Below are 21,764 nucleotides of genomic sequence, written 5' to 3' on the forward strand. Positions count from 1 at the left end.
GAGTGGAGAGAGCCCCAAATCAGAAAGCTCTTTAGTTGAAATCCTGCCTCAGACTCCCAGGTGTGTGACCTGAGCAAGTTGTGATCACTTCTGCCTCAGTTTGTCCATCTGCAGCATGAGGATAATAACTCCCCTCCCGGGGCTATTGTGAGGATAAAATGAGATGTCTGCAGCGCGGCTTCTTCGGTAATTGCAAATCTCTCCTTTAACCCTGACTGCACTCCCGGGAGGTAACTGCTCTTATTCTCCCGTTTGACCCAGGAGGAAACGTGCCCAGAGAAGAGGGTTTCGAACGCCGACTTGAACTAAGGTTGTTGTTTCCCCCAGCTGCATTTGCTTGGGGTTGGTGTATGTTGGACAGAGCTCCAAAGTCCATTACTATTTCCATTGTAATGATCTGCTTCCATGTAATGAAGAGTTAGAGACTGCAAGTGAAAACGCACGGATACTAGCCCTTGTCCCACCGATTTAAGAAGGTTAACCATATCTCCCCAGGACTTAGCATCCTTCATCCTTAGATGAATTCTTTTCTATATTTAAGGTACATGGGATTTTATTTTTTGAATGCTTTTTTGGTAGGTTTGTTAACTCACTTCCTTATAATTTCCACCCACTATAGAATTGAACCCTCTTTAAAAATTTTGTGTTGTTTTTTCCCCCATCTATTTCCCAACATATCTTCCCCCCTCCTTTTTTTTTTCTTTTAATAGAAATTAACAGTTCAACAAAGTTTGACAAAAATGATTGTTAAAAACTATCTTTACATGTATTTGGAAAAATAAAATACTATTGAAAAAAAATTCAAAATCCAGCACTCCAACCAAATCAAACATTATATGCAGTGTTTCACACACATAGCTCCAAACCCCTTTATTTATTTATTTATCTCCTCATCTATTTATTTATTTATTTTCATTTAAAGAAGCAAGGCTATGTAATCTCTTTTTCTTCTTTGGGACCAAGCATAGTCATAATTTTACAGCATTTGGTTTTGTTTGTTTTCTTATCATGTCTTTCACTTTATACTGTTGTACCATGTAATTTTTATTCCCACTTCTGCTTACTTCATCTTTCTTGCTGTACAGTCTTTTTTTGTTAAGGACCACACCTAAGTACAAAACTCAGAAAGGTTAAAGGGGACTGCACCATTAAGAGATGGCTTGGTGTTCTTCTAAAGCCCCACAGCTGCAAATCATAACACACTTGAAGGAATTGTAAATCATTCTTTAAGCAGATGTTGCTTGGGAATTGGGAATGAAATGAATGGGAGGAAAGAAGTCAGAGAATGGAACTACCTCACAGTCTCCTTGTATCCTTATCATCCTCTCACATGAAGGGATCAATTCTGCCCATCAGAAGTAGATCCCTAGTAAGTGGCTCCGGGAATAGTTTTTCAGTCCAACTCTTCAAGACCTCATTTGGAATTTTCTTGGCAAAAATACTGGAATAGTTTGTCATTTCCTACTCTAGCTCAATTTACAGATGAGGAAACTAAGGCAAATAGGGTTAAATATGTTGCCCAAGATCACACAGCTAATAAGTGTCTGAGGCCAGATTTGAATTCAGGAAAACAAGTCTTCCTGACTTCAGGCCTAGCATCATAACCACTTGTGCCACCTAGCTGTCCCATTGCTTCACCTTATATCAATTCATTTAAATCTTTACATATTTCTTACTATTCATATTTTCTTTCATGTTCTGTTTCATTTCATTCTTATACCAGACTTGTCTATTTTAAATAAATAGGCTTTGTTTCTAATTCTTTGCTAGTACAAAAAGTACTATTATGAATATTTTGGTATACATGGCATCTCTTTATTATTGCTCTTCTTGGGATATATATACTTAGCAAAGGGATCTCTGAGTCAAAGAGTATGGACATTTTAGCCCATTTCTCTGTATAATTCCAAATTGCTTTCCAGAATGATCAGACCAGTTCACATCAGTAGTGTGTTAATTTGCCTTGTCTTTTTGCACAAGTTTCAGTCTCTTTGCCTGGATGTTGTGAACTCAGAGTTGAAGAGTGTATTACAAGGCCTGTAATGGACTTTACATAAAGTGCTTAGGTTCTTTTCTTGACTGGCATGGTTTTTGTCATGCCTGATCTAAATCCTTTAGCCATCATTGAAAAGTATTTTCTGTAACTTCCATGAATTCTTTGTGGTGTTGTGAGACAGAAGCTTTATATTTTTATTTTATTGTTCCAAATTTTTTACTGTCTTTTATTTCTATTATTTTGCTTTTGTTATTTAATGTGCCTTGATTTGTTGTCTTTTCACATTGTTTGCTAATCCATTATACTATCTTAATTTTCAATAGATGCATATCTGGTAATATACTATTGTGCAACTTATTGACTTTCAAAAAAAATACTTGTCAATGAAATGACAGAAAATGAAAAGACACATTACAGATCATAAGAGCACAGACTTTAACTTTCCTTCATACTGTACCCTGGGATTTTTATAGTTACACTTGCTAAGCAAGTGATACAGTTTTGATTTTTACTCAGCATGGTTATTAAGTTCCTGAAGTCAATTTGACACCAACAAATCAAATCTACAACATCCCTAGGTTAGTGTAATTAGACCTTACACTAAGGCCTATGGCCAGCATTAGCTGGACTGCTACTAACTTTCCACAAGCTCCATTTTAAAGAATACTTCCTTAGAGGGAGTAAGAGGCAAGTATAGAAATGCCAAGTAAAAGGTGAATAGATTTGGATGTTCTTAGAGCTGCTGTTATTCTTTGCTTGTTAGTCTTTTTTATTTTTTTATTTATTTTTGCTTTTCAGCTCTTGGCTAAAAGTGTTGTTTTCCAAAGGCCCTTATTTTCAAGCCAGTTACCACAAATGGTTTAGGATGTATTGTGGACAGAATTTCCTTACCAATACAGCACTTAAAAATTTTTTTTTTTTTAACATATCTTTTACCAGTCAAAAGCGTGGTTTTCCAAATATTTAGAATAGAATTGAAAATAAATTAAATGGGGGCAGCTAGGTGGCGCAGTGGATAGAACACCAGCCTTGAATTCAGGAGGACCCGAGTTCAAATATGGTCTCATACACTTAACACTTCTAAGCTGTGTGACCCTGGGCAAGTCACTTAACCCCAGCCTCAGGGGGAAAAAAAAGAAAGTAAATTAAATGGAGATTGGATATTCTGGAGCATTTAGGAAAGTACTATTGTTGTGTAGTATTCAGTTAGCAATGATTGCCCAGTTCATGCATATTATATTATATTATAGCCATGCCATTTTCTTTGCAATTTGCATAATTTCCTGGGGACATGGGGAAGTTATAGCTTGTTGAATGTTATGTTGGCAAAGCTTGAAGCCAGGTCTTCTTGACTCTGGACAACTTTGTCTATCTCTGCATCCTTGTTAGCTCTCCATCTCAGATTCTTTTAAACTATGTGAGTGTTTTTCTCCTCAGATTGAACATCAGCTCCTTGAAGTTATTTCCTCTTTGTATTTCTCTGAAAACCTATTAGAGCATCTTACGCATAGTAGATATTTGGCCATTATCTACTGTTTGATGAAATGATTGTGGTGCAGGGCAGAGTACTGGCTCTGGAATCAGAGGACCCATATTCATGTCCAGCTCTGACATTTGTGTAGTCCTGTATCTGATATTCTTGGTTATCAGTTTTCTTATCTATAGAAGGAGAAGGTTGGTCTAGATGACTCTGAGGTCTCTTCCAGTCTAAAACTTTGTGATCTTGGTCAGTCACTTAACTTCTTGGTCTCACTTTTTTGGCCTCTGTGATCCTGTGATGAATTAAAACATAAGTGGACCAGGTTAGTGCATTTATGCTGAAGAATCAGTGAATCATCTACAAGTGGCAGATACAGAGACTCTGCTATCAGGTGTAGGAAAGGTAACAATACTAATAATAAAAATTGCTAGGATTTCTATAGCGATTAAAGTTTGCAAAGTGTGTTATTTATGTTCACTCCTTTCATCCTCACAACGACCCTTATGAGATAGGTCCTATTATTGGCCCCATTTTCCAAATGATGATAGGGTAAAGTGACTTGCCCAGATCCTTACAACTTCATTTAAAGTACAGGACATCTGAAACATTCTCTCCTTAGCACCATGCTGCCTTTCTAAGAATTTTTCCTTTCTCTCTGCCTCAGATGAGTCGCACAAAAGTTGATGAGGAAGAGTACTGGCACAGCTCCAAGTTCAAGGCTTTTACATTTGATGATGATGATGATGAACTTTGCCAGGTAGGTTGCCAAGGATATGACAGACACAGGACAGACTTGAAAGTATAACTAACTGCCCCTCTGACTTCTAAAGGCCAAGATCTTTCATTTCATCCAGGGCCATCTCTGGTCATCCTGATCTATATGTGATCAATGGACCTAGATGGCTCTGGAGGGGAAAGTGAGGCAGGTGACCTTTCACAGCTCTCCCTCTCTTCAATCCAATTCACTTATATATCATGGCATCATCTCCCTCATATCATGGGCCTCTTCCAGAATAAAGGATAAACAACTTCTAGCCAGAAATCATTCTCTCAGTATTCCAGCTGGCCTCTCTTTTCAAAACAGCTTCCATAGAGTTCTGTCTATGTAACTAATTGTGTCACCTTGGGCAAGTTACTTATCTCTGGGTCTCAGTTTTCTCATCTGTTAAGTGGAATTGAACTAAATGATTTTTGAGCTTTCTCTTTGCCCTCATATTAAATTCTATGAAATTCCAGTTAGAAGATGTTCAGGGTCATAAAATGTTAAAAATCTAGAAGAGTATTAAGAAGGAACTGAGGAAGAAAAAAAGATAAACTTAAAATTCTTTTAATTGATATTTTAAAATTTTATGTTTATTACTATATGCCACTTTCCTCCCCCTCCCAGAGAGCCAGCTCATTAAAAAAAAATTAGAACTAGTAAAAAAAATCAGCATATGAAAAAAGATGCTGTTGTGTAGTATATTCCATACCTTTCTGCAAAAAAGCATCTTTCTTTCAACATCTCTTTTTGGGAGTCAAGCTTGATTATTATAATTTTGTACCATTAAGCTTCATTTTTTTTGTTCTTTAACATATCTTTCATTTTTACATTGCCTAGATTTCTCCTGTATGTCTTCTCTATCCTTTCCCAGAGAATGGTCCTTTATGGCAAAAATTTTATTTTTTAAGAAAAAGAGGTAGCAAAAGAGTTGAGAGAGTATATTTTACATTTTGGGGGGAAGCCAAGTTTTATAATTTTGCAATATTCTTTTTCAGTCATTCTCTGGTTGTTCTATCCAATTGCATTTTTGTCACTGTGTAGGTTCTTTTCTTGTCTCTGCTTCATTTTGTATCAGTTCATCTAACTCCATGCTTTTCTGTTATCTTCACATTTGCCATTTCTTACAATCCCTTAATATTCTTTTATATTTCTGTACCATAGTTTGTTTAGCTGCTCACTGATCGACCTACTTCATTTCTAGTTTCTTGCTTCCCCCAAAAAGTGCCTTTATAAGTATTTTGCTGTATATGGGAGTGTGCATGCGTGCGTGCTGCGTGCGTACGTGAGAGAGAAAGAGAGACCTACTTTGGTATGTATTTGAAAATGGAATTTATGAGTTAAAAGGGTTGGATTTTTAAAATATCTTTCTTTGCAAAATATCAGAGTGCTTTCCAGAGTGGCTTAATGAATTCATTGTTCTACCAACAATTCGTTAAGTGTTATCTTCCCACAATCCCTCTAGTGTTGTTGATTATTTATATCTTTTGTTATTTTTGTCAATTTGTTGGTTACTGGGTGAAGCTTCTGGTTTGTTTTGATTTGCATTTTTCTTATAATTAGTTATTTGGAGTATTGTCATATGCTTGTTAATAGTTTGCATATCATCTTTTGAGAACTGTTTGTTCTAATCCTTTGGCCACTTTGGGGAATAGTGTTTGGTCTTACATATTTCTATTAGTTTTCTATTTGTTTGAATTGTTGTTCAGTCATGTCTGACTGTTCATGACCCCATTTGGGGTTTTCTTGGCAAAGATATAGGAGTGGTTTGCCATTTCCTTTTCCAGCTCATTTTGCAGATGAGGAAACTGAAGCAAATTGGGTTGAATGACTTGCTCAGGGTAACCCTGCTAGTAAGATTTTTAACTCAGGAAGATGGGTTTTCTAGACTTCAGGCCAGGATTCTATCCACTGTGTCACCTAGGTATCCTAGATGTTTAGATATTAAACCCTTCTCAGAAATATAAAGTTTTCCATTCAGCAGGATGATTTCAGAGAGGCCTGGAGAGATTTACAGGAACTGATACTGAGTGAAACGAGCAGAACCAGGAGATTATTGTACATGGCAACAGTAAGATAATACATGATCAATTCTGATGGACATGGCTCTTCTCAACAATGAGATGATTGAGGCCAGTTTCAATGATCTTGTGATGATGAGAGCCATCTGCACACAGAGAGAGGACAGTGGGAACTGAGTATGGTTCACAACATAGCATTTTCACTTCTTTTATTATTAATTTTATTTTCTTTCTCATTTTTCTTCCTTTTTGATCAGATTTTTCTTGTACAGTAAGATCACTGTAAAAATATATATGCATCTGTATTCGATTTACATATATTTTTACCATGTTGTTTAACATATATTAGGTTACTTGCCATCTAAGGGAAGGGGGAGAAAATTGAAACACAAAAGCATTGCAAGGGTCAGTGTTTAAAATTTATCCTTGAATATGTTTTGAAAATAAAAAGCTTCAATTAAAAAAAGACACAGAAAAAAAAAAGAATATGTATAAAGTTTTCTTTGTAAAGCAACCATTTCTTTCCATATCTGACTTTATTCACATAAAACAATTTTCCTTTTTTTTTTTTTTTTTTTTTTTTTTAAGGATCTCAAGTTCCTTATTTAAATGGCTTTATTCTTATTTTTGAGTGAGAATTCAATTTAGTCAGCTCTTGTTAGCATTGTCTTTGTATAAAGCACTGTGTAAGGGGTTGGAATAAGAAGGAATCTTTGTTTTCAATGAACATATATTCTAATGAGGGGATCCAAAATAAATCATTAGATATATACTTCTTAGGTAATCCACGAAGTAAACATGATAATCCAATCATTGAGGGACAAAGTACTAATAACTTGGAGGATCAGAAAAGACTTAACCCAGAAGTTGGTTTGGAAATATGCTAAATATTCTAAAAAACAAAAATGAGACTACAATGTATTCCAGACACAAGAGATAGCCTGTGCAAAGGTTCTGAAAACGGAGATGGAATGCTGAGTTTGGGGACCATTTAGTAGAATCATTTGTTTAGAATTTTACTTAAATATATGAAATTAGATAAACAAAAATCGATTGAAGACAGAAGTTTTATTTTTCCTAGAAACGCTAGGGAGCTACTGAAGCTTTTTGACTAGGTCAATGACTTAGTTAAACCTGTGCTTAGAAATATGATTTTGGTAATTGGATGGATCTGAAAAGGGACAGATCTGAAATCAGGACACACAGTTAGGAGACTCTTGTAATAATCCAGGCTAGAGATGGTGAAAACCTGAATTAGGGTGTTAGCTATCTTATAAAGTGAAAGAGATAGTTGTGTGCTATATTGTAGAAGTATAATCAGGATTTTGCAGTTGATTAGATATAAGGAAAGTCAGTAAAGAGTTGAGGTTCTGATCCTGGATAAGTGAAAGAATGATGATATGTATTATAATATGATACATGTAAGGAAGAGAGATGGGATTAAGGCAGCAGAATATACTGTTTGGAACATGCTGAGTTTGAAATGACTCATATTCATGTGAAAATGTTTATTGAGCAGGAATTTGGTAATTTAAAACTGGAGTTTAGAAAAGAGGTTAGGGTTATATACATAGATTACGAGTTATCTGAATAGAGATAATAATTGAGCCATACTGATGAGATCCATGAGAGGGAGGGATAGAAGACTTAAAGGGTAACAGTAAAAAAATAAAATAAGATAAAAAGATGAGGTTTAAGAGGAATGAGGAAGGAGTGGAAATGGAGAAAATAGGATGCTATGATGAGAAGAGAATTTCAGACTTTTGGGTAATGGTGGCATCATCAATTTTTGTCATTTAATATATTTTTCCCCACAATTACATTGTAAAAGCAATTTTTAACATTCTTTTTTTATTGAAGCTTTTTATTTTCAAAACATATGCAAGGATAACTTTTCACCATTGACCCTTGCAAAACCTTGTGTTCCAATTTTCCCCCACTTCCTTCCGCCTTCTCTTGATGGCAAGTAATCCAATATATGTTAAACATGGTAAAAGTATATGTAAATCCAATATCAACATATATATTTATACAATTATCTTGCTGTATAAGAAAAATCAGATCAAAAAGGAAAAAAATTGAAGAAGAAAATAAAATTCAAATAAACAACAATAAAAGAAATGAAAATGCTGTGTTGTGGTCCACACTCAGTTCCCACAGCTCTCTCTCTGGGTGCAGATGCTCTCTTCATCACAAGTCTATCATTGGAACTGATCTGAACCATCTCATTGTTGAAGGGAGCCAAATCCATCAGAATTGATCATTGTATAATCTTGCTGTTGCCGTGTATAATGATCTCCTGGTTCTACTCTTTTCACTTAGCATCAGTTCATTAACATTCATTTTTTTAAAGAATATTTTTAGTTCCAAATTCTTTCTCTCCCTCCTCCTCTTCCCCATTGAGAAAGTAAGCAATTTGAAATGGATAGGTAGTCATGTAAAACATTTCCATATTAGTCATGAAAGAAAACACAAACCAGAACAAATAGGAAATAATAAAGAAATAAACAAAAAGTATGCTTTGATCTACATTCAGATTTCATTAGTTATGTCTGTGGAGATGTATAACATTTTTCATCTTAAGTTATTTGGAATTATCTTGAATTGTATTGCTAAGAATAACTAAACCATTCAGGGTTGATCGTTATACAATTTTGCTGTTTTTTACAATATATGATGTTGTCCTTGTTTTGTATATATAATATACAATATTATCTGATTCATTTCACTTTGCATCAGTTCATGTAAACCTTTTCTAGTTTTTCTGAGAGTATCCTGCTCATCATTTCTTATAGCATTATCAGAGTCCATCACAAGTATATGCATTGATGGATGGATATCCCCCTCAATTTCCAATTCTTTGCTATCATTAAAAGAGCTATCATAAATTTTTTTTGCATGTAGGTCCTTTTTCTTTTTCTTTTTTTTTTTTTTAATCCATTTGAGATATTGACATAGTACTGGTATTGCTTTGTCAAAGGATATATATGATTTTATAATTCTTGGGCAAATTGTTTAATAGTTTAGTTAAATCAGTATACAACTTTAGTTTTAAAATTTTCCTATATCTACTCCAGCATTCATCATTTTCTTTTTCTGTCATATTAGTTAATTTGATAGGTATAGGTAGTAGTTCAAAGTTGTTTTAATTTGCCTTTCTTTAATCAATAATGATTTAGAGCATTTTTTTCATAATTATGGATAGTATTGATTAGTTTGAAAATTGACCATTAATCAATTGATGAATAGCTTATTTTTGACTCAGTTCCCTGGATACTTGAGAAATGAGATTTTTAGCAGAGAAATTTGCTGTAAAAATTTTTATTCAGATTTATGATTACTCCATCCTATTTTTTTGGGCACCACTTAGTGATGGCAATATCTTGATATCTTTCTGGGTAGCTGGAGAGGCATGAAGATAAACGTGCTAAAAGTTAAAAAAATCTGATATATTGAGAGGCTGGGGTATTTAAAGGGATATATGAGGCTGTGTTTTGAAATCCCTTTATATGAGGGTAGGAGTCAGAATATAGAGGAAGACTATAAGCTAGGTATTTAACTCTTTGAGCCAGTTGCAAGAATGATTTGGTGCCTAGTATATTATAGCAACAAGGATCTAGACTGGGTAATGTATGCAGGTAAAGTGAACTTCAAAAGAGAAATTGCTGAGTGAAAGAAGTAGAGAGAGGATCAGGGAGTGACCCTCAGAAGAAGGGATATGGCTATTTATTTTAGTTATTTGTCAACTATAGAAGAGAATAGCCCATGCTATCGAGAATGGTCAGCAATGCAATTTCTTCTGGGTGAGGGGACTAGGTTTTCATGAATGCAGTGGAAATAGTGTGAGAAGAAGCAGTAGTCTAGGGTGACAAGAGTTTTTGCTAACAACAGAAAAAGGGTTCAGGAGGACAAGCCAAAAAGGAGGGACAGAGGAGAGTGGAAACTGCATAGGATGAGAAAGTGGGGAGTAAACTAAGATTTTCAATATGAGTTCAAAAAACCAGCTCCCAATTAGAGAAGGAATATAATTGATAATATTCTCTACATCTTATTAATGCAGAAATTCAATGAATCTCTGAGAGAAATTTAGTGACATACCAATTCACACAAATACAATTATATCTGGGATTGGAATTTGAAGGGCCCTGATAATTTTAAATTTATTCTATGAAACCTAACCTTTAGCTCCTATAATTAATCCCCTTTGTCAAAAATTTTTTTTAAAAAAGAGGGGGGGAGAGTATTGAATCTCCTTGTGAGTATCACAGCAAAACACTTGTATTTTAGATGTATTAAATTAATTTTTCTTTTAAGTACTAATCATTCAGCTTTTTTAGTTTTATATCTCAAATTCCTCGGGTATCATCTTGTTAATAAATTTGGATGCTGATGGAGGGGAGGAGGCAGAAGAGGAGATAGTGACTTGGATTCCCAGATTTCTGTTCACTTGCAGTTAAAGGAGTCCAAACGGGCAGTGAACAGCCTTCGGGACATTGTGGATGATGACGATGATGACTTGGAGAGAGTCAGCTGGAGTGGAGAACCTGTGGGGAGTAAGTAGAAGAAATCCAAGGAGATATTAATCCAGATTTATGTCTTTAATAGATGACCCACATGCTTAATCATGTCTCTTCCTCCCCTTCCTTCTTTGCTTTAAAAATTTAGTCACTTTAAAATTCTATCCTTGATTGTGGAGCTTCTGAAGAGACAAGTGATCATAGGAGAATAGATTTAGAATTGGAAGCAACTGTAAAGGCCTTTAGTCCATCCCTTTACTTTTACAGATAAGGAAACTTAGACTTAAATTAAGTGACTTGCCCATGGCCTCACAGCTAGTATGTTTAAAAATTAGGATTTGAACCCAAGCCCTCCTGATTGGCAAGTTTCATACATACTCTCTCTTTTAGGGTACATGAAAAATGTAAGAAAGAACTTTTTTTTTTTTTTTAAATTTGAGATTGACTCTCTATTTCTTGCCCTGGCTAAAAGTTCAGTGGTTAGTACCCATATTATGGAAGGGATGGATCAACATGTAAGTTTTAACCTCTTTGCTTTTCCAACTTGTGTTGTTTTGCCTCTCTCTTAAGACTACTCTGTTCTTAGGAGCTTCCCATAAGTTTCTGACTTAGAGTGGATGTCTAGAATCAGTTAGCCAAACTCTAGCTCAGTATTCCTGAAGAAATTCAGCAGTCTCAGCTTCGCCAGCAGCAGAGACTATACAATGTGCCACCATTCTCTGCTTGTCTAGTTTTTAATATATACATATATATATATATATATATATATATATATATATATATATATATATATATATATATATATATATAATTTTTTTATTGGTGTCTTTGTTTTACTTTTATATCACAGTCACTTCTTCATTTATCCCCCATCTCCCATTAAAACCCATTAAACCCTTTCTTATAACAAAAATAGTTAAGTAAAACCAACTAAAAAGCAACAACCTCTGACAATATATATGACATCATTTTTTTATTTTCGGGAGGCAAAATTATTCATTCTTTGCTGTGAACTGCACAGGTGTGCCTCTGTACTATGGTGGTGAATGAATTCCTATAGATCTGTGACAAGACTGTGTTACTTACCTATTAAATCTTGTTACCCAGACATTATTAAATGCCATTAAAACTATTAACACTTAGCTCTTCCGGTGGTCACCTGGTAGTCTTTCTGATTTTAGAAGGGAGGATCACCTATGAAGTTTTTGGATGCTCCCTGATAAATAGGAGTGTGGGGATTTATATTCTGCCTACCTATTTTACAAAATATGCACTTTAACTGCTTCTTGTCATATAGGCATCTCTTGGTCCATCAAAGAGACAGCTTCCAGTGGTGGTCCTGCCCTTGAGGGACGTGAACAACTGAAGACTCGAAACAGCTTATCCTCCTATCCTCCACTACCCAAGCCTGCCTCCACCTACTCTCTGAGCAGCTTCTTCAAAGGTAAAGAGTGAAGAGGTGTGAGAAGTTCCCTTTCCCTTGAGCCTTAAAAGAATAAGTGCAACATTTTGTTTTACTCTGGAAAAAAGGAAACTGAAAGAAAAAATTATTGGAATATTCCAATTTTCCAATTCCAATACTCAGTAAGGTTTGATGGGTAAATGAATTGTGCAGAATTTTGGATGGCTGCATCAAGGGGAGGTGTCTCCAGAGCTTGGTTGAAAGGATTGTCATTGGATTGCCAAGGGCAAGGTGACCTTGGTGCCATGGGAAGAGTTATGAATTTGGAGTCAGAGGACATGAACTTGATTCAAGCATGACTTCTTACCCATATGGGGCCAATAACTCTTGACAAATTACTTAAATTTTCTGGGCTTTAGTTTTGGCACCTTTAAAATGTTGGGATTGCACTAGATAGTGCCTGAGGGCATTGCCAGCTTCCGATCTCTGATCTTATTGCTTTGGGAAGGATGTGGCATAGCTATGATCTCTCATTAGATGGTTTCTAAGGTAGGTCACGTATTCAGCTCTATCATATTAACTTAGATTAATTGTTAGAATGTAAAAATCTCAGCTTTATAGCTGAGAGAAAATTAGACTAAAATGGGAAGGTCCCCTCTTTTTTGATATAGTCAGTAAATATTAAGCACTTACCATGTGCCAGGCACTATACTAAAATGTAAGAAAAAATACATTAGTTTAGCTCCATAGTCCCACCTCTGTGGGTAATCCAGTCAGAAATCCAAGTTATATCAAGACTCTGAGGCTAAATAAATCTGCTTGTGGCCCATGGCTTTGACATTGCATTCCTTTGTGTCAGTCTGCCATGGCACTGTACCTTATGGTGGTCTCCTTTTCTGACCCAATTCTCTTCTATATAGCTAACTAGTTCTTTTAACGTGTTAAATCCCTTTCAGAATTTAGTTTGCCAGCTAAGGGCATGCCCCAGTTTCATGGGGTGTTTCCTTTCTCCACTAAGGAACTTGCCTTTTCCATCATTCATTATTAAAATCCTTTTCTAAATGCTTTCCCAACTCTATTTCATATTTATCATTCCTGGCATCTATTGTATCTCTTCATTTTGTCTGTAACTTCTCCAAAATAAATCTACTTTTTGCCAAAGAAAGAAAGAAAGGAAAAAATTCAAAAACTGGTATGTTGCTAGGGGAATGTCATATCTTTTTAACTGTTTCTCTGCTGTAGATCATAGAAGCAGGGACTGGAGAGGCAAAAGGGAAATCTTTCCTTTAATTAGCTCCAATAGCTTAGTCAGACAACTTAGTTAAGTACTTGTGGCCAAGACAGAAAGCTGATAACCCAGCCACCAATAGAGAGAATCACAGGAGTTGAAAACTGGAAAGGATCCTTCAGACAGGCCATCTAGTGTAGCCAGTCATATGCTTAGTTGATATGCTGAAATTAGAACTCCCAGTCCAGCTTGCTACTGCACCATGAATGCTAGGAATTCTGAGATGCCAAGCTAAACTCAATGGGCACAAACTGGGCAGGAGGGCATTGGACTGCAACTTCAAATTTAGGATGAGTTGACAAGAGAAAAGTTACAAATTACTGAGAAAATCACACTATGGGCAGAATTAGCTTAAAGTATCATTCTAAAGAGAATTTTTTAGTATGGTCAGAACCTCTGAGTTCATCATCATAAAGAATACCTAATGTGGGTGCTTCCTCTACAAATGGACTTGGGCAGTTCTATCTGTAACTTTTGTCTTAAGAGTCATTGGAGATATTGAAGGGTATGAAATAGGACTTGGTTTTTTTCTGACTTCAAACTTAATCTCTGTGCATTATGCCATAGAAATTTAATAAAAAGTTACAGTTTTCATTAAGGCTAAAAAATTCATAGTTATAAATCTGTGAAGAACAAACAAAAGAACCTCATCTAAATATCAGAGAAAGCATACATTTCATGATTTGGATCATGTGACCAAGGCTTAATTGCCAGCATTTTTGAATTGTGAATAAACCTCTTCTATAGGGAGGGAATCTGGGGAATTAAACAAGCTTGCTCTTAATATTTCAACTTTAAGCAGTTCCAACAGATTTGTGATAGAAAGTGCTATCCACATCCAGAGAGAGAACTATGGAAACTGAATGTGGATAAAAGGCTTTTTTTGTTGTTGTTTTATTTGTTGGTTTTTTCCCTTGTATTTTTTTTTAACCTTTTGTTCTGATTTTTCTTGTGCAGTATAATGATTATGGAAATATGGTTAGAATTGCACATGTTTAATCTTTCAGATTGCTGGATTGGGAAGATGAGTGGGGGGGGGAAATTTAGAACAAGATTTTGCAAAAATGAATGTGAAAACTATCTTTTCGTGTATGTAGAAAAAATAAAATATTTAAAAATATTTTAGTTTTAAAAAAATGTTTATTTTGTTAATATTTTCTAAATAAGTGTGTTTTAATAAAGAACTGTTTTAATATACTTTTATTATGATTTCAGAATTCTCAGTGTTATGTTTACAATTCTTTTAGTTAAGACGAAAACATTTGTTGTGGGACTCCTTTTTTTTTTTTTATATATACATTTGTATATATGTAAAGCAGTAATACAAAGCTTAAGCATGATATAAAGGTAATTTTTATTTGTTACTTAACTGTTCTGTTCCCAATGGATATTTATGATTATTAGTAGTCCTGAACAGTCTTAGTGTGAACCTTGGGTCTTATTCTTCATATGCTCTTTGGCTTTAGGAAGAAGCAGACTTGGGAGTTTCCAGTCCCTTTCAGATGGTAGGCATTGGGTTTTGGGGATTGGAATCGGGGATTTCCTTGCTTTTTAAGGGGAATAGTTTTTCATCTAATATCCAGTCTGAAGAGTTAGGGGATGGCATTTCAAATGAGTTCCTTTTTGGTACTCTGACTTTAGGAAGAGCTCCTGAACTATGTGATGGGAAATGTTTTAGCCTTATAAAGAATAAAGTAACATGTCCTTTCTTTCCCTCCCTGCTCTTCTCTGGTTCCCTTTCTAATTCTAATATTGAGGACATAATTTTGAAATGATGTCTTGCTTTGACTGTAGAGATGAGAGGGTCACTGCCCTAGGCTTTAAATCTATCTATATGCCAAAGAATCTTTTGGAGAAGGAAGTTTTGTTTAAAAGCAAAGTTGACAAGAGGCAGAATTCAGGATGTTTTGAGACTGTTACCTTTTCTTCCCTAGCCCTCTCAGATGTACCTCCCAAAAACTATGCTCCTGAGCTGCGAAGACCTAAGGGTGAATACAAGGTGGGTTACTATTAGAAATTATACTTCAAAACCCATTGATTTTCATGTGTCTCCATAAGCCCCTATAAAGGGAGCTTAATTCGGCAGAGATTACAATAAAATGGATAAGAAAGAACAGCTGATCCCTGAGCAAAGAATTCTCTCTGAAGCCCAGAATCCAGAGCATGTTGAAGCAACTCTAGTCTAACTTTCCTTAAGCGAGGGCCATGAATGGGTATACAGATATTGCACAGAACTATCATTAGTGGGTGGAAATCTTAAGATGGTGGCTTTAGAATTTCTGGTTTTCTGAACTAGTTAACTCCATTTACAGTGACTTTTTGAAGGGTTATGGAAAGAATCCCTCTTTTTCCCTGTATTTTTTTTCCCCTGGTGTTCCCCTATTCCCAGTGCTTTCAGTAACATAGAATAATATTAGCTTTCAGCTTCCTATCAAGGCCATTTTCGACTTTCCAGCTTCTCCCTTATCTGTTTGCTCCTACTAAATACCTCCCCCTTCATGACAAAGGATCTCGTGAAATCAGCCAAGCCACCTGAGATCAAGCCCTCCTGGTACCTGTGAGGCTGGGGTGAGGAGCTGGCATCTCGATACCCTGGCCTCTGATCCCAGTGGGGTTCATAAGCTGCTAATATTTCAGGATTACAGCAGTGACTGGAGCCTCAGTGACACAGTCAGGCGTCTGCAGAAGGGTAAGGTAAGAACATTGTGGAAAGAAAGGCCCGGGGCAATTCTTGGGACGTTGGGCACATTGTCTCCAGAGAAGGGATGGCTTTCCTTTTTATATCCTTATCTTCAGTTGATGAGTTTGGATGGTTTCTGAAAGGACTGACCTCACCATGTCAAAGGTTGCAGCACTATTGATGCCCTTTGGCTTGGTGTGGATTAGGTTGAATGGAAAGGAATGGAATATATGTGAATGGAAGGAAAAAGGATATATGGGAATGATCTCATACTCTGGTGATCTGCCTTGGGTGACGTTTTGTGGTGGGACTTAACATGAAGGCCAAGTTCCAAAACTTGCTCAGGACTGTAATACCAGAATACAAAATTAATGGGGAAAGGTTTAGGGGAGGTCTCAGGTCTAGAGTGTGCCCAAGGATCTCGATTTGAGATTTTGTTACCAGTGACACTTTCTGGTACCACTCTGGGAAATTACTGAAGAGAGTTTAAAAATATGACTTCCTCAAAGCTTCTTGTGCAGTTGGGGAACCATATTCTGATTTTTTTCTTACCCTTGCTCTCCCAGGTCTGCTCCCTAGAGAGGTTCCGCTCCCTACAGGACAAGCTCCAACTTCTAGAAGAAGCAGTGACTATCCATGATGGGAACGTCATTACTGCTGTGAGCTTTATTTTAGGAGCAGGATTGTGGCTTCTATGTCATGTGGAGAATTGATCCCTGATTTCTTGGTGTCTCTTGGGACTCTGAATGGCCTAGCTGCTGAGATGGGGAGTTGTGGGAGTCTTAACTATGGCAGAGAATTGGCATTTTAGCTGTTTTGGAAATCCAAAAAAGGCTGTGGTTCCACTCTCATACTTATCCTGAGGAAGGGTAAATATGAAAGGATACTCAGGGAAGTGGTCGTGTACATTGGCTCCAGATAGTCATGAGACACCAAGAACTAAGTGATTTCTGAAAGATATTGTGCTCAAGTCTTCAATCATTTTTGTACCCTTGAGCTTGTTCTTTGCCTTAACTAATCTCTAATGTGTTTTTGACCACTGTTAAAGTGTTACTCAAAGGAGTAACCTAGGTTATACCAACTGATATATTGGGGTAGCTCTTGAGATATAGGACTGTGTAGCTATGTAACATACACTTTATATTTTCCCTCTCTCCTCAGGTTTTGATCTTCCTTAAGAGGACCCTCAGCAAAGGTGAGAATAGCTTGGAATGATTTACAGTCCAGGGCCAAGGAAGTGTTCATCCAAGTAATTGTCAGTTTATCTTTATAGTTACCCATTAGTCACAAATTGTACTTCATTTTATGCATAGACAGCTGGGCTAGAGTTTGAGGGGACCAAACAGGGTGAGCCAGTGGGAATTGAAGAATCCTTTAATCAGTTAGTATTCTCTTTAGTCCATGGAGGATATATGATGAATAAATTGGCTCCTGCTAGAATTTGCAGAGAAAACTGTGTAGTTAGAAATGAAGCTAGTTTCATATTTAGCATGACTAGATTATTCTAAATTTTAAAATATTTTTATTGATTCTATTTTTTCATTCATTCAATTTCTAAATTTGTCTGTTTTTTCCTCTACCCAGAAACCTATCCATGTAACAAAGATTAAAAAAGGGGAGAGATATCAATTCAGTTCAATCAATCAATATGCAACTTAGTGATTAATTTCAGTTTTTCTCTATTTATTCCCTACCAGAGATCCTTTTCCGAGAGCTAGAAGTGCGACAGATTGCCCTGAGACACCTCATTCACTTTCTTAAGGAGATAGGTGATCAGAAGATGCTACTAGACCTTTTCAGGTGAGAGGGCAATCCATCAGTCAGTAATAACAACCAAGTTGTACATGCAGATACCATGTTAGTAATGAAGGCAAGATCATCTGGTTCACTGAAAAGAAATGTGGGATGTAGGTCATATCTCAGCTTCTCTAGTTTTGCCTTATTGACAAAACAGTTAACCTATCTGAGCTAAAGTTCCATCATCTCTAAAAGAGGTATAATTATTTTTTTTCTTGCTGAGACAATTGGGGGTCACACAGCTAGGAAGTGTTAAGTGTCTGAGACCAGATTTGAACTCAGGTCCTCCTGAATTAGGGCTGGTGCTCTATCCACTGCTCCATCTAGCTGCCCCAAAAGAGTATAATTCTTATTCTACCAATTTCATTGGAATATAAAGAAAGGACCTTGAGTATGAAGTGCTGTCTAAATGTGAGTTATCATTTTCATCATTATAGTCATTATTTTAATTATTGCCACTACTTGACTGCCCTTGGAAGTATAGGCATTTCACAATGAGATTGAAGAGTGTAATTTATTCTCATTTTTTCACTTCAAACTTATAGAAAGGGCTAGAATCTCTACCTTTGGATATGGGCTCCTGTTAATAAGGTTTCATTCCATGACACCAACTAAGTAATGGGCTGCCTCACCCCAGCTGATGAATGAAGTACTTCATCTGGCTATGGACCCTGACCATGTGTGCCTGGGTATTGTAAAAATAAGATGTATTCGTCAAGATTTGTTACCCTTTGAGGAGAGGCTGGTGGTAGAGACTTTAAGATAAGGGCATGTACTGGATGAGGATGAATATGTCTTTGGACTGTGTTGCTCTTAGACCATTCATCCTAAGGTAAGAGCTTATATTAATTCAAGGAATTACTTTCACACAGCGTTAGATAAAAATGCTAGGACATGGAGCACCTGAAGCACTTAATGATCTGTTCCTTTCTTCTATTTTCCAAGGTATCTGGACAGAACAGAAGAACTTGCAGTAAGTGTAACCTTCATCTCAACCTGACACTACTTTAAGCTGTGCTCATTCTCTTAAGTATAATTAGTATTCTAAGTAGAACATTAGAATATGTTCTAATGACATTTTATTTGTTCTGGCGTGTTGCTTTAGTTGGCTTTAAAACTAGACTAGTTTTTTTGGTTCTTTGTTTCTAATCTTTACCTCATTTTAAAGACTAAATTAGGCAGCATGGTAGGAGCAAGTTAGAAGGACTTGGACTTCTCTGGACTTCTCTTGGCCTTCCTCTGACTTTTCAGCTATGTGAACATAAACGAGACCCTTGAAATTGTTTTAGTTATAGTTTTAGTTCCTCAACTGAAAGATAGAAATAAAGATTGTTTTAAGGTTTAAATTAAATAATGTTTGTAAAGTGTTTTTCAAAGTCTAAAGTGCTATTGAAATTAAACTATGAGCTCCTTGAGCACAGAGAATGTTTCTTTCCTTTCTTTGTTCCATCAGTACATAGCAAAGTGCTTGGCATATTATAGATGCTTAATAAATGCATGTTGCTTGAAAAATGTAAATATTAGTTATTTTTTCATAGGACCAAGGTGATGAGATGGAGTAAGAAGTGAGGTGGAGAGATGGCATAGATTAGTAGATAGAGAATCAGCCTGGTAGTCTTGAAAACCTTGAGAGTCATGCACTTCAAGTCTTGCCTCCAACTCATCCAGATTGTGTGATCCTGCACAAGTCACTTCACTTCTTACATTACAATACCATAATCCATTTGCATTAATTGAAGACATCTGTTTGCCAGGGAGCCCTTAGCACCAATGAAATTTCACAAAGAAAAAGAAGCCTAATATAGCTAGATTAGCTGGGCAAATGCAACAGCTTCCTTAGTCCCCTGAGTTTGTCAAATCTATTGGGAGATTTGGGTGCTTTCCCTAATGGAGTGTTTTGAAGGAGTAATACCAATCACTAGAGCTGCCCTCTAGCTACTCTCCCCTTTCCAGGAAATCCAGGTTACTTAGAGCTTTTCTTTTTATTTCTGTAGCTGTCCCAGTACCAAGAACACTTAAGCATCCAAGATCCTGAGAAGCGGAAAGAATTTCTCAAGAGTTGTATTGGGTAAGCATCTTCCTCTTCCTGAACCCGAAGACTTGGGAGAATAAATGTGAGAGCCTTACACAGAAAGGATCAGGAAGGCAGACAATGGGAACAGAAACTGGAAGTAGGTTTACAAAGTGGTTAATAGATTTCTGAGGCATCGTGGAGGCTTAAGGATGGGTGTAACCCTTAGCTACCCAGTGTAGAAATCTATTTCTGTTCTTCAGCATTCCCGACATGATTGGTCATAGTTTCATAAACTTAGAGCTAAGAAGTATCTCAGAGGGCGGCTAGTCCAAATCTTTATTTAATAAATAAGAGATCTGAGACCAGAAGTGACATGAATTGCCTAAGATCACAATGTAAAGACACCTAGGCTTTGAAATCTAGATTCTTGGACTCCAAATCCATTTTCCCCTATTATGCCCTGATGTTCCACATCGAGGCTCTAATCAAATGCTTTGAGTCATGAGGATTTCAGAACCTAAACACGATCATGATAGCTGGCATTTATATAGTAGTTTAGGGTTTGCAAAGTACTTTTGTGTATTTTGTGTTGTGTGATCTCACAACAACCCTGTGAAGTAGTTATTACAGGTTTTATTATTCCCATTTTACAAATAAGGAAGCTGAATCTTAGAGAGCTAATAAGAGCCAAAAATAGGATTTGAACTCAAGCATTCTTGCCTCTCAAATATTCTCCACTAAAATGCTTCCTATCACCTTTCTGGATAAATCTTAATATTATAAAATTCTTAATTATATTGAAATGAAAATTTTCTTTTCCATGTCTATACACACACACAAAATTAGACTTCTCCCATAATGTGTATGTATGTCCAAAAATATAATAACTGAAAAACTTTTACAGAAAACAGTTAATTACACATTCAGTTTGTATCTTGGGCATGTATATGTTGCAAACAGCAAGGTGTGAGTAAAGTAGAAAAACATCAAACCTAGAGTAGTTTTAAAAAAACAACTCCTGATTGTGAATCTCAAATTCTAGATTTGATACTACTTGAGATACTTTGGACAAAGTGTTGAATCTCCTTGGGCCTCAGGTTTCTCATCTGTGTGGTCATTTAACATCCTCAAGTTGAAATTGCTTCAGCTATACTATCGGGATAATACTTGTATTAGTCTACATTATGTTTTTTAGGAAAATGCTTTATAAATTTAATAACACCAGTATTTGATTGATTTGCATACTTCTTTTAGAAATGCAGAGCTTAATAAATATAGCCCCATATCTTTTGCAAGCTTGTCATGTTCTCCACCCAACTTCCTGGAGGCCTTTCTAGATGAATGGTCTCCAAAGTGTGGGTAGTAACCTGGTACCAAGGAGCCATTAGCCTGATCCTGCAGTGTTTTTGACTAGCTAATTAAGAAGGTGGAAAGAAGCATCACTACCTACCTTCCAAACCTATAAATTCACAACCAACCTTTTTTCTTGCTAGTTGTCTGTCTTGATAGGGCACTTATAACCTAATCCTGATAAGGACATTCATAATAACAGTTGTATGCCTGATTTTGGAAAAATTCTGTACCATCAAACCCCCTTACTGCTCCCTCCAGAATATCTAGTGGCTCTTTTAAAGAGGGAAGACCCTGCAGCTGTAACTAGTAAAAAAGAGCCTTTTTATTTTGAGGTGAGACAGTGAGTTACACAGGAGGAATAGGCACAGATATGTTGTTTCAATTGTTCCAATTTTATTTATTTAAATTTTTCTTCCCAAATTACCCTCTTGTAAACTTCCCTGTTACTGTTGAAGA

The 21,764-nt window shown here is 36.2% G+C and overlaps 1 protein-coding gene across 5 annotated transcripts in view; it reads left to right on the top strand.

The window, feature by feature from the left end:
- VIPAS39 (VPS33B interacting protein, apical-basolateral polarity regulator, spe-39 homolog) overlaps positions 1-21,764 on the top strand; it is a 32,205-nt gene that overhangs the window by 491 nt on the left and 9,950 nt on the right. Inside the window, exons 2-13 of one of the 5 annotated variants that reach the window (XM_074289887.1) lie at positions 262-541; positions 4,141-4,233; positions 10,711-10,810; positions 12,072-12,218; positions 14,931-14,969; positions 15,399-15,463; positions 16,102-16,158; positions 16,711-16,803; positions 17,306-17,339; positions 17,842-17,944; positions 18,887-18,914; positions 19,936-20,009. In XM_074289887.1, coding sequence (XP_074145988.1) covers positions 4,141-4,233; positions 10,711-10,810; positions 12,072-12,218; positions 14,931-14,969; positions 15,399-15,463; positions 16,102-16,158; positions 16,711-16,803; positions 17,306-17,339; positions 17,842-17,944; positions 18,887-18,914; positions 19,936-20,009 — 833 coding nt within the window. In that variant the 5' untranslated portion in view covers positions 262-541. Of the gene's footprint in view, positions 1-52; positions 187-261; positions 542-4,140; positions 4,234-10,710; positions 10,811-12,071; positions 12,219-14,930; positions 14,970-15,398; positions 15,464-16,101; positions 16,159-16,710; positions 16,804-17,305; positions 17,340-17,816; positions 17,945-18,886; positions 18,915-19,935; positions 20,010-21,764 lie in introns of all 5 variants that reach the window. The other 4 variants (XM_074289888.1, XM_074289889.1, XM_074289886.1 and 1 more) reach the window with 4 other exon arrangements.

The sequence above is a fragment of the Sminthopsis crassicaudata genome, chromosome 2, assembly GCF_048593235.1.
Source record: "Sminthopsis crassicaudata isolate SCR6 chromosome 2, ASM4859323v1, whole genome shotgun sequence".
Classification (NCBI taxonomy): Eukaryota; Metazoa; Chordata; class Mammalia; order Dasyuromorphia; family Dasyuridae; genus Sminthopsis; species Sminthopsis crassicaudata.